Source organism: Phaenicophaeus curvirostris, chromosome 1, assembly GCF_032191515.1.
Source record: "Phaenicophaeus curvirostris isolate KB17595 chromosome 1, BPBGC_Pcur_1.0, whole genome shotgun sequence".
Lineage (NCBI taxonomy): Eukaryota > Metazoa > Chordata > Aves > Cuculiformes > Cuculidae > Phaenicophaeus > Phaenicophaeus curvirostris.
The window spans coordinates 128,090,689-128,104,403 of record NC_091392.1 but is presented as its reverse complement, the minus strand read 5'-3'; the positions used below and the strand labels follow the sequence as shown (position 1 = coordinate 128,104,403).

General features: G+C 39.4%; 1 protein-coding gene across 6 annotated transcripts in view; it reads right to left on the bottom strand.

The window, feature by feature from the left end:
- SH3KBP1 (SH3 domain containing kinase binding protein 1) overlaps positions 1 to 13,715 on the bottom strand; it is a 223,252-nt gene that overhangs the window by 54,070 nt on the left and 155,467 nt on the right. For all 6 annotated transcript variants that reach the window (XM_069874104.1, XM_069874125.1, XM_069874111.1 and 3 more), the window contains one exon: positions 9,478 to 9,553. In XM_069874104.1, the coding sequence (XP_069730205.1) occupies positions 9,478 to 9,553 (76 nt within the window). The remainder of the gene's footprint in view (positions 1 to 9,477; positions 9,554 to 13,715) is intronic.

Here is a 13,715-nt window from a genome sequence, read left to right as displayed (position 1 = left end):
TAAGTATTGGTCTGAAGTTTCCTTTTGCCATTTCCAATTACTGTCTATAAAATGGGCATAATCTCAACTTTCATCTGGAAAATACAAGAGCCAGCACTCCTACTTAGGAATCATAAAAAGCAGTTGTCATGAAAAGAAGTTACTTACAACATGTTGCTGTGCAACAGACAAGTATATCAACATGCCTTACAAATAAAAAGGGAATATGCATTCCAGCTGTTAAATAATGTGTAAAAAATATGTGATACTCTAAGACAGCAGGTTTAAAAAGTCTAAAGAAACACGCACAAAAATGACTGGACCCTTTGTAGAAGGGCATGTGACTTCATAGACATGTTCCCCTCATTTAAATGTCTCAATTTTGATAACCTATACCTTTAGTCAACTGCCACATTTGATGCAGAGAAACAGATACTTGCAGGCCACAGAAATCCAAGTTAATTTGAAACAACAGGACCTATCTTTATACTTACTGTAAAGAAAGTCTGTACTTCAGGCTCTACCGGTGGGTCAGTTCAGCTGCCCAGACACTAAATGCCATTTCAGACACTTGTGGATATGTAAAACACACATATGGTTGGCAAATACAATGCTTAACCTATGGAAGAGCCAGGTCCATCTGACCTGGCAGCTGGAGGCAAGTCAAAATACTCTAAGGTATTGCAAATAGCTCTAGATGCAGGCTAGTGGTTTCAGCCTCCAGCACTGTCTGGTATCTGGATTTAGATTTAGGCACCTGATTTTAGAAAACCAATGTCAGCACCTATGCTTGCACTACAGTTGATGGAGATCATGCCACTAAAATAAGCAAAGCCACGCCAAAAGCAGAATCCCCATTTGATTAGCCAAATTACACTGAACTCCCTGGACAGCAGTGACAGATCTCCACAAAGACCCACTGGAACCCAAACACAAAACTCATGAGGGGATACCACAACTTAGGGCTCTGACTCAGAAGCTGCATCCCAGCTGCTAAAGTTTAGTGACAGGAACATCAGCCTTAAATAAGCAGCCAACACACATACATATGAAGGGTTGCTGGCTGTAAGCACAATCAGCCTGAGAAATGAAACAATCATTATTAGATTAGAGGGAAGTTCTCCTCCAATTAACACACTACCACTCAGAAATGACATGAATTTTATGTGGTGCCGGCTCAGGTAAACAAGAACTTCTCAGGCTTCATTGATTTATTTTCCTGAACACAAAAATTTAAGCTTATCCACAATCATTAGCAGGTAGTTTTCTGGCCCTGCCCTCTACAGGGTCTGTCTGAAATGGAGTTAACCTTCTTCACAGCAGCCCCCATGGTGCTGTATTTTGGATCCATGACTAAAACAGCACTGGTAACACACCACTCTTGCTGAGCAGTACCTACATGGTGCCAAGGTACTTTACTTTTTCCCTACTCCACCCCCTAATAAGTGAGGCAGGGTGTGCAAGAATCTGTGAGGGGGATACAGCTGGGACAGCTGACCCAAGTTGAATGTAGGGATATTCCATGCCATATAACCTCCTGCATAGCGATAAAAAAGGTTGGGCTTGAGGAGTTTTGGTCTGGGAGGTACCCATTGCTTGAAGAGTGGCTGGGCATGGGTCCACTTGTGGTAGGTGGTGACTGATTGCCTTCATGTCACCTCTTTCTTTTCTTCTTTCATCTACTTATTAAGCTGTCTTTATCCATGAGTATTCTTGCTTTTGCTCCTCCTATTCTCTCCCCTGTCGGGGAGCAAAGGCTGGGTGGAGCTCAGCTGCTGGATGGGGTCAACCCACCATATCTGCTCTGATATCTCTGAAGAAACAAGAGTCAGATAAAGACAACGAACATGATGTTAGAAAAAAATATGAGCAAGGTTAAAAATAAACCTCTTAGGCTGTTGCCGAGAGCAGGAAACACTGTCAAATAAACATTTGGCAATATTGTTAAAAGACTGGGCATGTGAGAACCACCATGTCACAACTCAGATTCCAGGCGCTGAAAGGGGTGTCTAACTGCTAGTTTACTGCATGCTGAAGGAAGGCTTTGGATTTCTCCTCACAAACCCAGCTAGGTTTCACCTGTTCGCTATCTTGTCTTCAAGACACAATAACATTTTATGTAAAAGCTGGTGGAAAGTTGACACATACTGACCTATGTCAGGTAGATGCAGAGCAGCATGTAACAGAAAATGAGATTCAACAAAATTTTACACTTTAGTGTGTACACTCCCTTAAATAATCATTGGCTGGGTTTTTTCCTATTCTGAGAGTATCTGCATTCTGAAAAACATCTTTGTTAAATAATAAATTCAGTGAATTAGTATAGAGATGGCATAAATAAAATACTGTACTAAAGAAGCTGAGAGAAGCATACTCAGGGAGGTCTCTGGGTACTTGAAACAACATAGGGCCCCTTTTTTGGGGTACAGAATAGAACCCAGGATGGGTTCTCTGAGGCAAACACCACCTGAGCCCAAGGAGGATCATTCCTGAGTATTCATTCTCAAGTACATAAATTGTTCCTCCATTTACTGTATGACCTATACATAATATAATCTCAAAATTAGGTGGGAACCTGAGCTCAACACCCTGCTAATCAACAGAGAACAGACACTATACCACAGTAATGGTACTATTCTAAAAGGATGGCAGCAGTACAGGTCTCGTCCAAGGTGTAGATGAATCCCATGTATTTCAGGTTAAAGAATGCTTTGAGCAGCAAATATCTCCAGGGAGCTCATGCTTCCTGAGTCCTATGACAGGCAACCCTCTCTTAGCTCCTGTAAATTTGAATCATCCTTCAAGATGAAGACCCCCAACAGACAAGAGTGGAAAGAAGGTTTTGGTCCCAGCATTTGAAAATGTCAGTTGATAATGAGGAGAGTAAGTGCTCCCTTTCTTCTCTTTCTTTTTTTAAGCTTTTCCTCTAAAATGTGTCAATGTGGATCTCACAGTAAGTGGCTGTCAAAAGCAGCAAGACTTTAACCAAAGAACTCATAGTCTTTCTCACATAGCAAATGGCTACGCATCTTCACCTTCTAGTTCTGCTGTCAAGAACCCTGTTCTCCTTGTCTGCCCTCCCCACCAAGCTCTTACTTTTTTATTTTTTTTCTTTTTTTTTAAATATCTAGATAGCAGAGAACCAAGGAACTAAACACGAGAAAAATGTCAAAAAACAGATCTTAATCTCAGCCGAATGCTGATGCAATTCATAAAGAGCCAGGAGGCAATCTTGTGAGAGGCACAAGAGGGAGCTTGGGGAGCCTCACAGCCACCTCATGCTCCGAAGGCTGGCACAAGAACACTGAGTGAAGGCACAGCTGTGAAAAAAAAACCATGGTTGATGTACAGTGGAAGTCAGGACTCCTTGAGTGTGATTTGCACTGACATACACTAGATCAACACATTCCTCTGCCTAACAAGAGCCCTGTGGATCACACTGCAACAGAGCTAGGTCTCAATAACGATGGGTTCAAAACAATGTAAGTGACTGGACAAAGTCAGCTTCCAAACTTCTCCTGAGGGAATGGCAGACTAACGTGATTAAAGTAAGTAAACGCAAAGGCAACATGGCTCAAAATAATACGAACCTTTAAAATCAGATTAATTAAAACAGAGAAGAGCGTAATAGGTTACGTCACTTTGGTACTAAAATTGTCCTTATTCAGCAGAGCACAACACCACAAGAGGATGTAGAAATACTTAATTTCAACAGTCATTTTTCGACAGGAAGGAAGACAAGATAAAAGGAAATACTAATTTCAGACACAGCACTGTGGAGACCACACTGGAACTTGCTGAATCTGGTGGCTTTCCAAGTGAAAAAACCACAACCAAAAAACTGGAGGTCAAAATCATATATCCTATTACTAGACTGGTATATAGACTTAAGCCAAATTAAGCCAATTCTTCAAACTAGAATGTCAATATTAAACAACCCCCAACCTTAGAAGATAAATCTCATTTTTGCATTTGACATCCAAGGCTACTGTGGTGAGTTGACCTTGGCTGGACACCAGGTGCCCACCAAAGCTGCTCCATCACTCCTCGTCCTCAGCAGGATGGGGGAAGAAAACATAATGAAAGGTTGATGGATCAAGAGAAGGACAGAGACATCACTCAGCAATTACCGTCATGGGCAAATGAGACTTGATTTGGAGAAATTAGTTTAATTTATTACCAATGAAATCAGAGTAGGGTAATGAGAAATAGACCCAAATCTTAAGAGGATCTTTTTTTCTCCTCTGACCTGAAGATATCTTAGTAATAAATCTGCTAATAAACCCCCAACAGCAGACATCTAAGAAACAGTAAGGAAAGAGAAAAGATTATATTCATGGGCTTTTTGGTCCTCATTCATTAATTCAACAATAATTTATTCTGTCAGATCCCAAAGTCTCTCCCTGCAACCTCACAGGTCCTCCAGAGGAAAGAACAACCTGCCATAGGCAATGGGCATTGCCCAGGGAACTGAGCGAGCAGATAAATCTTAAAGAGTATCTTACAGCTCAAACAGGTTGGATCTAAGGATGATCAGCTTCTGGCCTGACATATTGTGAATTGAGAAGGCTTGGCCTAGGTATAATCCCATTTAAAAATATGTACCCTTGGCTACATCCTGTGATTTTTTAACTGTACTGTTCCAACTAGACTAGCTATAATGACAACACAACAATAAGAATCTTCTTTGCCCATGTCCTTCCTAGTCCTGTCCTTTGGAAGGAAGAACAAAGCTGTTGCTAGCTAGCTTCCTTGACAGACCCCAAGGGCCCAAGGGGGCACACAATTCCCCTTCCTAGCATCATGCTCATTGCTCAGAAGCAGGAAGTAAAAACAGCAGCAAAGAACTAGATATTTATTACAAATGGTCTGTCACTGTCCGCACCTCTATAGAGGAAAAGGTCTCAGGATCATTCTAAACCCTATAAAGGGGCTGTCCTCTAAAATGAATTGGATGTTTTATGGGAATAGTTAATATGTATCTCTGTTCTGCACCTTGTGTCCTGCAGTCTGTGCAAGTTCAAAATGCAGCCTACTTGATACAGTCCCAAGTCTCCCAAAAAATCATTGCCCCAAAGTGGGAGAACAATACCAAGAGACAGCATTCCTACAGAACTCAGATGCTTTATTACCTAGGCAGCACTGTATTTCACCCACAGAATTCAGTGGCTTGATGTGTATTTACAGCCGCAGTGTAAAGCACTGATGTCTATGTATAGAGCTACTATATGACTTGGGGTCTTTGCAGTACTGTAGCAGGTAAATTCATTTGTTTGTACCTTGAGAGATTGGTTAAACATTATACAGATCAAAACCAGAACTGAGCAAACTCCACTTACTGTATCAGTGGACCCTGTTCACTTTAAAAGCATGCCTCTTCTATTTGTTCTCCTGCCAGACTCTTAGGATGAACTGTGATGTTCAAGACATCAGTCCACAGACAAACATACCTTCAAGCTTAAATTTCAAAGGAAACAGTGACTCTGGAATGTGCTTTTCCTCTTAGGCCAGGATGACATAATTTCCTCCTCTTATGCCTGCTGCTGCTTCCTAATTATTAGGCAAGGACTGTTACCCACAGCAAGATTTCTTCCATCTCAGGTAACCTAACCACTGTGCTGGATTCACACTTTTCAGAAACTGAGTTGGTTTTGGTTTTTTAAGTAAAACAAACAACAAACCTGTAAAGGCTATTTCTGAGGCTTAACTACTACCCCCTTGATGAAGCTTAAATCATACACCAATCAATATGGACACAAACCGTAATACTAAGTAAGAAAACGAACAGCATTAAAGCAGTATTCCTTGAGCTTAAGCTTCTTCGCTTTAACTATCACTCATAAAATGCTTCTGAAATGGAATAAAATGAACAAAATCTAGTGAAAAACTACATAATTGTTACCAAAAACACAAACTAGATTAAAAAAACCCAAACACTACATTCAGCAGAATTTGTTTTACTATTCATTGCTGCATTCAAGACTCATAAATGGATTGCACTAATAAATATTTTCACAGAACTTCACGAGATGCAAACTGTCAAAACACCACCTCATCAAACAAAAAGTAGAAACCCAACTAATTAGAGCCCCATTGATTCAGATTCAGCTATTCCTTACAACTTCTACCATCAAACAAAAAGATTAGTTGCTTGCTAGGATTTTGGTATTCCTATTATGAAATAGGTTAACAGAAATTGTAAATAGCGAGTGAATGGAGTAATCAAATCAAATGCTGTGGTCATGCATGCTGTGACTACCTTTTCCGGTTTGTTGCCTGCTTATTTGTACTCAATTTCTGCAATCTCAGTAATCTCCAGTAGCGTTCTCAGTCATCGTGGATGTTTTTGCTTTGCTGAATTTTAGAATCCAACAGAGCTATTTAATAATGTATACATATTTCCTACAATACAGCCATTTCACCACAAGCGGCCTAAACTAAAAGCAACGTACTTCATAGAAAAAAAATAACTCACCCCAGAGACAGAATGATAAACACGTGCACATGCATATGCCATCCCAGCTATGTAAGAGAGATGGAAATTCAGCAGCAGAATAATTCCTTATAAATTTAGGCACCAATAAACCTAAACCACACAACTCTCCCCTTTTCTCCTCAAAGATGCATTCTTTTATCCCTGAAAAGTTAGTGACGTTCTCCAAGGAACCTCTCAAGCTATGTAAGGATTTGTGCTTTCATTGTGCTCTCCCTTTGAGCAAAAAGTCCTCTTTGACCCTGAAGAGTCATCACTTTATTCCCCCAAAATCTTAAGCCCACTTTTTAGTGAGATTTCCACAGCATATTGTTGTGAGATGCAGCGACGGAACATGCTGCTCTGTCTCTTGCTCTGACCAACTCATCCCATTCCAGCAGTTAAGCCATCTTGCATGCACTATAAGCAAATGGTAAGCCCATCAAGTGCTTTGCTGCAAATCACTGCCCTATTACATCAGAAAAACTATAGCAAAAAAGCTGTAAAGATAAAAGACATGGGAAAGGTCAACAGTCATCACACCATGCTCAAATCCCTGTAGGCTACCACTTCCCATTCCTCTCTCAGCAGCCTCTTTCATACTGCAACTGTATTTTTATCCAGTTGAGGTATGGAAAGAAATAGGTGGAAGATGCAAAATTGTATTATCCCTCTACCAACATAATCTCTCTCTTGCTTGTAGCGTACATCCAGCAGTAACTCCAAAGGAATCTAAATCACATATCTAGAAGACCCCTCTCCATACTGAGATGAATCTATGGATCTCCTGTTTCTTGCCACTTCTTTGGAGAATGGCACAGTAGTTTGTTTAACAATTAAAGAATCCTAGGAAGACTGGGACACTATCACCCCAGGCAAAAGTGAATGTAGTTGAGGTTCAAGGTGGAATGATACTTCTATGCTGAACACTGCAATTAGAACAATCACCAGTTTTCTGAGACAGCAAATTTCCCTGGATTCGATGCCTTTTCAATTTTGTTTGTAGTAGGTTTCAGGAAGGAAACAAAAAGTGAATTTTTGACAAATGACAAATACGAGATAGATCATAAGCCTATACCAGCCTCTGATCATACTCCTCACATCTATCAAACATTAACTGTATAATGAAAAAATATTCCTCCACCTTTATCAAAACCAAACCAGAGTGAAATATATTTCATTTTCACTGAAAGGTTTTTGCAGTTAAATGAAGGACAACTTCAACTGATTGAAAAGTATCTCCTGTGATGCCATCCCTAAGACAATTATATATAATACATTGTATCAGACCTTTCTATACATGTGCTTCTCTTTCACAAGCAAGAACAGAGATGTCAAAAACTCTGCCGAGGCCCTAGAGATTCCAGGAAAGATGAAATACCCTAAATAATGAATTTTACATACAATTCATAGAACATGCAAAGATACTGTACAGCTAGGTAGCACACGCTTCTTACCTGTTCTGGCAAAAGGGATGTTGAATGATGTTTGCGCATGACCATGGTAAAAACAAATGGCAACAAAAGAAGGATTTTCTGACCAAAAAGGCATGTCCAACAGAAATCACAAAAAGGTGAAAGAAGAACCACAGCCCAAAAGTGTCAGTGGAGAAGTGTCTGTGTGTTAACCAGAGCTCACTGTGTTACTGTAGAAAGTACAGTTCTCTAACCATTGTTCAGAAGGTCTCCACATTCTTTTATAAGTGATGAAAGTATGAAACCCCAGTATTCCGGGGATGTGATTTAGAAAGGAGCTTCAGCTGTCAGAAGCATGAGCTGATGTGGAAAGAGGCAGCTGCCTCCCAGCCTAGCTTTCCATACACAAGGATTAGTGCTGCAGGTAAGAAAGCCCATGGAACCACTCCTTTCTAATGACACCTGCACTTAGGTCAGCTTAACCTACTCAAGCTGCTACCTGGGAAAGGAAATTCCAAAACACGCTTGTTCAAGAGCCCTGCCCTACATTACCAGTTAGTATATTTTTCAGTATTTCAAGTTCTCGCTTTGTCAGGGCAATTGAGTTCCTGCAATATTTCCCATTAACAGCCCGGTGTCACAAAGGGAACAAGAAAGGTGATGCAGCAAGTCAATTAGTGTGGTGCAGCTAATGGACAACTCACTAAAAGCTGTTGTAAGCTGCTTTTGCAAGTCTAAGCTGAAAACATATGGTAAATCAGGTCATAACCATGCACTTTTCTCAGACAGCCCCTGTTCTGCTGCTCCAGATGCTCTCCTTCCTATGTCTGAGTGTGTTTCAGTTATGAGACAAAATGTTATCCACTAGCCATCTAAAAGGATAAAACACATCAGGGAAGAAGAACTATCCAAGACTTTAAAACTCTACACTTTATATTCCACTAAATTTCTTTTCTAAAGTGTGGCTGTGTTATCTTCCTTCTTATTCTTTTCTATCAGAATCAATATCGTTTAGTTGCAACTTCACATAAATAAAATGAAAATATGGAGAATACATACATAAGTTGTTTGGTAAGCTAGTTACATAAACCTCTCTAGAACAGCACTGAGACCTGCTTAAAAGATTTAATGACAAAACCAGAAGTGAAGTTCTTGCACACTTTTCATTTCCCATACAAACTATACCATCCACCCAGACTATTTCTGCCACATAAAGAAAGAAAAAACAGGAAAAAAGTAAGGGTGCTTACAACCAGAGACATTTTTCTATGATCTATCTACAGGTTACATCCTGAAGTTGCATCTTATTCAACTCAGCACAGTTCTGAAGTACCCTCAAGGCTGAAAGCTGATCACATAACTTAATTTGATTTTTGATGGCAGAAAACTCAAGGTAGGGTTGTCAGAGCAAAAACAGCTCAGAGGATTCTGTGAAACAAAGCGTTCTGTCTATGTACCACCTACTCAAAGTTTATCCTAAATATATCTGTCTGCAGCCTTGCTTTTCATATATACAGGTCATTCTTTTATTCAAAAACCAGAAAGTGTTCAGCTTGTCTTTAAGAGGCTTAATAGCACAAAGTGCAAAGAAGACAAAACTCTGAAACCTACTTTTTGTTCTGCTGTCCACTTCTATTTTTGTTGGCTCCTGAGTTGCTGTGGCTGGAGGTAATTTCTTCCCAACACTCTGAAAAAAAATAATTATTCTCCTTTAAAATTTGCAGGTTCAGTTAAAAGTTGGACAACATAAAAAACTGTAATGGAAATACAAAATATAGGAGTAGAAAAAGGACAGTAAAGAAACAGAGGCAAATTAAGCTATACTTAGGTTTGTCTTCGGAGGGTTTGTTAGCTTATTTGTTTTTAAATGATAAAGAATTCATAAAAATGTGACCTTCAAATTTGCCCTTTAAAAAATGTTTACTAACATTTTTAAACAATAACCCTTTAACAGAGATTATGGGGAGACTCACAGAAGTTTTATTGGCTGACTGAATGAAATTACTTAAGGCAAGGTGCTATTCAGTACCAGAAGTACAACTGAAACAAGAGTGGGGAAAAAAACCTTGACCTCTGTCCATACAAGAAGCATTCTTTAGTCATTCTAGATTGAGTGTAATTTTTACATTGACAACATCTCTTTAAATGGCTCCCATTTTTATTTATTTTGAGGAAAAATAACTAATTCACTGAACACTATAATAAGCAAAATCAGCCTCAGACAGGTAAGCTGAAAGAACAGTAAGCGAACATTTTCTGCTCCCAATAAAATAAAATAAAATTGGTGATATTCAGCTTTATGAACTTTCACCAATTATACTATATGCATGCTATCCCCTCTCTCACTCAACTTTTCTCCCTATCAAGAAAGCTGTCTAGCTTTAAAAACCCAGATATGTGTAGTGGAGGAAAGAAGTGTAATTACTACTTGTTTATATGGATATGAGGACTTAAAACCCTTAGCTGTACTTCAACATCCTTTTCTGGTAAGGTATGCATCAACACCAACAAAACTGCTCCATACTCCAGTGACCTTCTGAGTAAAAGTGAAGAGCCAAAAGAGCTAAGATTTAGTCTTCAAGGCACTGAGGACCTCTTGGGGACCATGAGGAAAACACTGGAATACAGCACTTGAAGTAGCTGAAAAATTTCAAGGTGCATAAAGAATTTTAAGAGCTCCGTATTAGTAATTTTGTACACTACTTGTTTCAAAATTTATCTCTGAAAAGGAGTAAAAAACACACACAGGGATTTTAGGTTGGCGAAACCAGAACCTCTGGAAGACAGGTACTTTTGAGAGATGTGCACAAGACAGTCATCAAATTCGTGCTGACAGCTAATACAAACAATGAATTGCAATAACCAGAATTGTCCTGTTGCAACTTAACTTGCAGGTGACAGCAGAAACAACCGACCTTTTGATGAGCTTGCAACCAGAACAGCCACAATGACACCCTTCCAGCTGTGATCTAATTGCCAGGCTGCAAAGACAAGTGAAGTTCTGTATTTTCTCTATGGCCCAATATATCTCGAATTCTTGGCTGAAGAATGGTTTCAGCATCAGCAAAACAGGTAGCATATTCTCCGCTGCCTTTGTATCTCTAGCAATTCAGAGACACTCCTGAAACCTACTGTTTCAGTTTCCCCTTTATCCTCCTACAATATGCTGACTCCCATAGATCTCATTTCTAGATGGTGGCAGTCAACCTTGCTCCATTTATGCTACTCTGCAGATATCACTGTGACTTTCTTAGCAAAGTCACACAAGAAACACGTAGTGGAAACAAGAGTTCATATTTCCTATCTCCAAGTCTAGGTTGACCCCCAAAACACAAGAGAACACATCAACAAAACAGGCAGAATCTTGATCCCGCTATTTCTGCAAGGCAAGTATAATTAGATTATTTAGCTGTCAGACACAAATCCCCCTAATCGCCTGACAGGTGAATCCTGAACATGAAAGGGGATGAAGTGCCCTCTTGCTGCAGAAACAGCAGATAAAAGCATGAATAATGACCATGATCTGGTGCAGAGATATTCAGAGGGATAAGACAGATTTAGGAGCAGCCTGCCAGTCTTAATGCTTGTTTTTATGAACCCAACAGAAGGACAGTATAGCATTAAATAACAGGTTTTGTTAGCAGAAGAGGCCTTGATGGCAATTCGGTACACTGAAAATTCCTATTTCCTCTGATATGAACAGTGATGATAAAAGTAGTTGAAGTGGCACACAACGTCACATGAACAAGGTTGCGGTTCAATCTAACAGTCTCATTTCCTTTCTTTTACATACTTTGGCTCAACTGCAACCTCTGTAACAGCAGAGAACACCACAAGGGAAGCAGAGCATGTAACAGGGATCATACAAGTGAGTTTTTCTCACTTGAGGGCACTACGGCCCTTCTCTACAACTCTTCAACCCTGACCAGAGGAAGAAAAGTAGACCTGTGATCATGTTTCCTCCTCCAGTATATTTTAAAATTGTACTTCAGGGTTTTCTGTTGTTGAAAACTGACTTATCTAAATAATTTTTGTAATTCAGCTCTTGTGTCTCTAGAATATTTAATCTAAAAAATTCAAATGGAATTTTGTTACACTTCTTTGTGCTAAAGGAACACACTTATCCTTTGACTCTCCTTTAACAAATAAAGGTTTCACCAAGCAACACCTTACTTACTCGGGAATAAGGAAAAAATATTTACTCAGTATCAGTATTTATTCTGGAAAGAGTATTGAGGTCTTTACCCTAGATAAAATATTTTGGAAATGCTACTTGAAATCTAACTGCATGAAGCTATTCTTCAAAAATACATCAGACAATAAAGAATTCATAAAAATGGGCTGTATGAGCAGGAAACATTTTTAAGTTTAATATCATTTGTCAGTTTAAACAGTGAAAATACAACAATATGCACTGACATTTTATACAGCAGAGGAAAAGACAGTTATGAATCTCAAGCACTTTTAGAATTTCAGAAAACCTCAGTAATCAGGTAAGGGGAAAAAACACGTCATGTTTCGTTGACCACAATACTTCCTTTTAACATTTTACTGTATTTTTTAATGTTGTTAATATTATAGAATCATAGAATAGGGCCCTTAAAGATCCTCCAGTTCCAACCCCCCTGCCATGGGCCAGGACATCCCACTAGACCAGGCTGCTCGAGGCCCCATCCAACCTGGCCTTGAACACTTCCAGAGATGGGACAGCCACAACTTCCCTGGGCAACCAGTGTTTCACCATCCTCATTATGAAGAATTTCTTCCTAACATCTAATCCAAATCTCTTCCCTTCCAATTTAAAGCCATTCTCTCTTGTCCTATCGCTATGTGTCTTTGCAAAAAGTCTCTCCACAGCTTTCTTGTAGGCCCCGTTCAGGTACTGGAAGACTGCTAGAAGGTCTCTTCAGAGCCTTCTCTCCAGGCTCAACAGCCCCAACTCTTTCAGCCTGTCCTCACAGCAGAGGTGCTCCAGCCCTCCAGTCATCTCTGTGGACCTCCTCTGGACCTGTTCCAACAGTTCCATATCCTTCTTGTGCTGGAGATGTGTATGAGTATTTTTGGACTTTTTTTAATGTATAAGTTTACATGTAAATCCAAGGCCACTATTTGTGACAATATAAAAGCTCTACAATATAAAAGCTCTATTTTTGCCAGTCCATTTTGTAACTGAGAACTTTTTTTTCACTAAGAAGCAGAAATGGTCACTAGATGCTCTGCATGAACAGAAAGATAAATAAGTTTATCTCTGACTACATATAATGCTGATGTTGTGAGGCAGGAGCAAAATTAATTTCTTTTTTCCTAATACATTTCAAGTGCTTAAGGAAAATTTATCCATCCTACCCGGACTTCCTTAAACTATTTAAAAAAAAAAAGCCCAAATATAAAAACCCCAAAGGCTTTCAGTGTCACAATGCCCTTACTCTGCCAGAGACAAAATAAGAGAAATGCCCAGCATTTCAGCTTTTCCCATGATACCAACATTCAACTCCACATAAAGGACTTCTGTGACAGCACAATAAAACATTGCTGTCCTGGGGTTTCCAAAAAGGACACAGTGAACAGTTTACCTAAAGGGTCACCAAATGCCACTAAATACAGGGTAATGGAAATTTCAAGAAGACTTTGTAGAGAAAACAGAAATTCTTTAGGGAAAGTGTGATTAAGCAACTACATGCACATTTGATTGTCTCAGTCATGTCAAATAGTTTCTTCCTCTGTATCTAATTTCTGCCAAGCTATACTTTGGTAGAAATACCACCCCTATGCTTCTGAACTATAATTACCAATATTTTTTAATACCAACTAGACAGGTACCTCTGCCCAACGCACACCCTGCTAATATA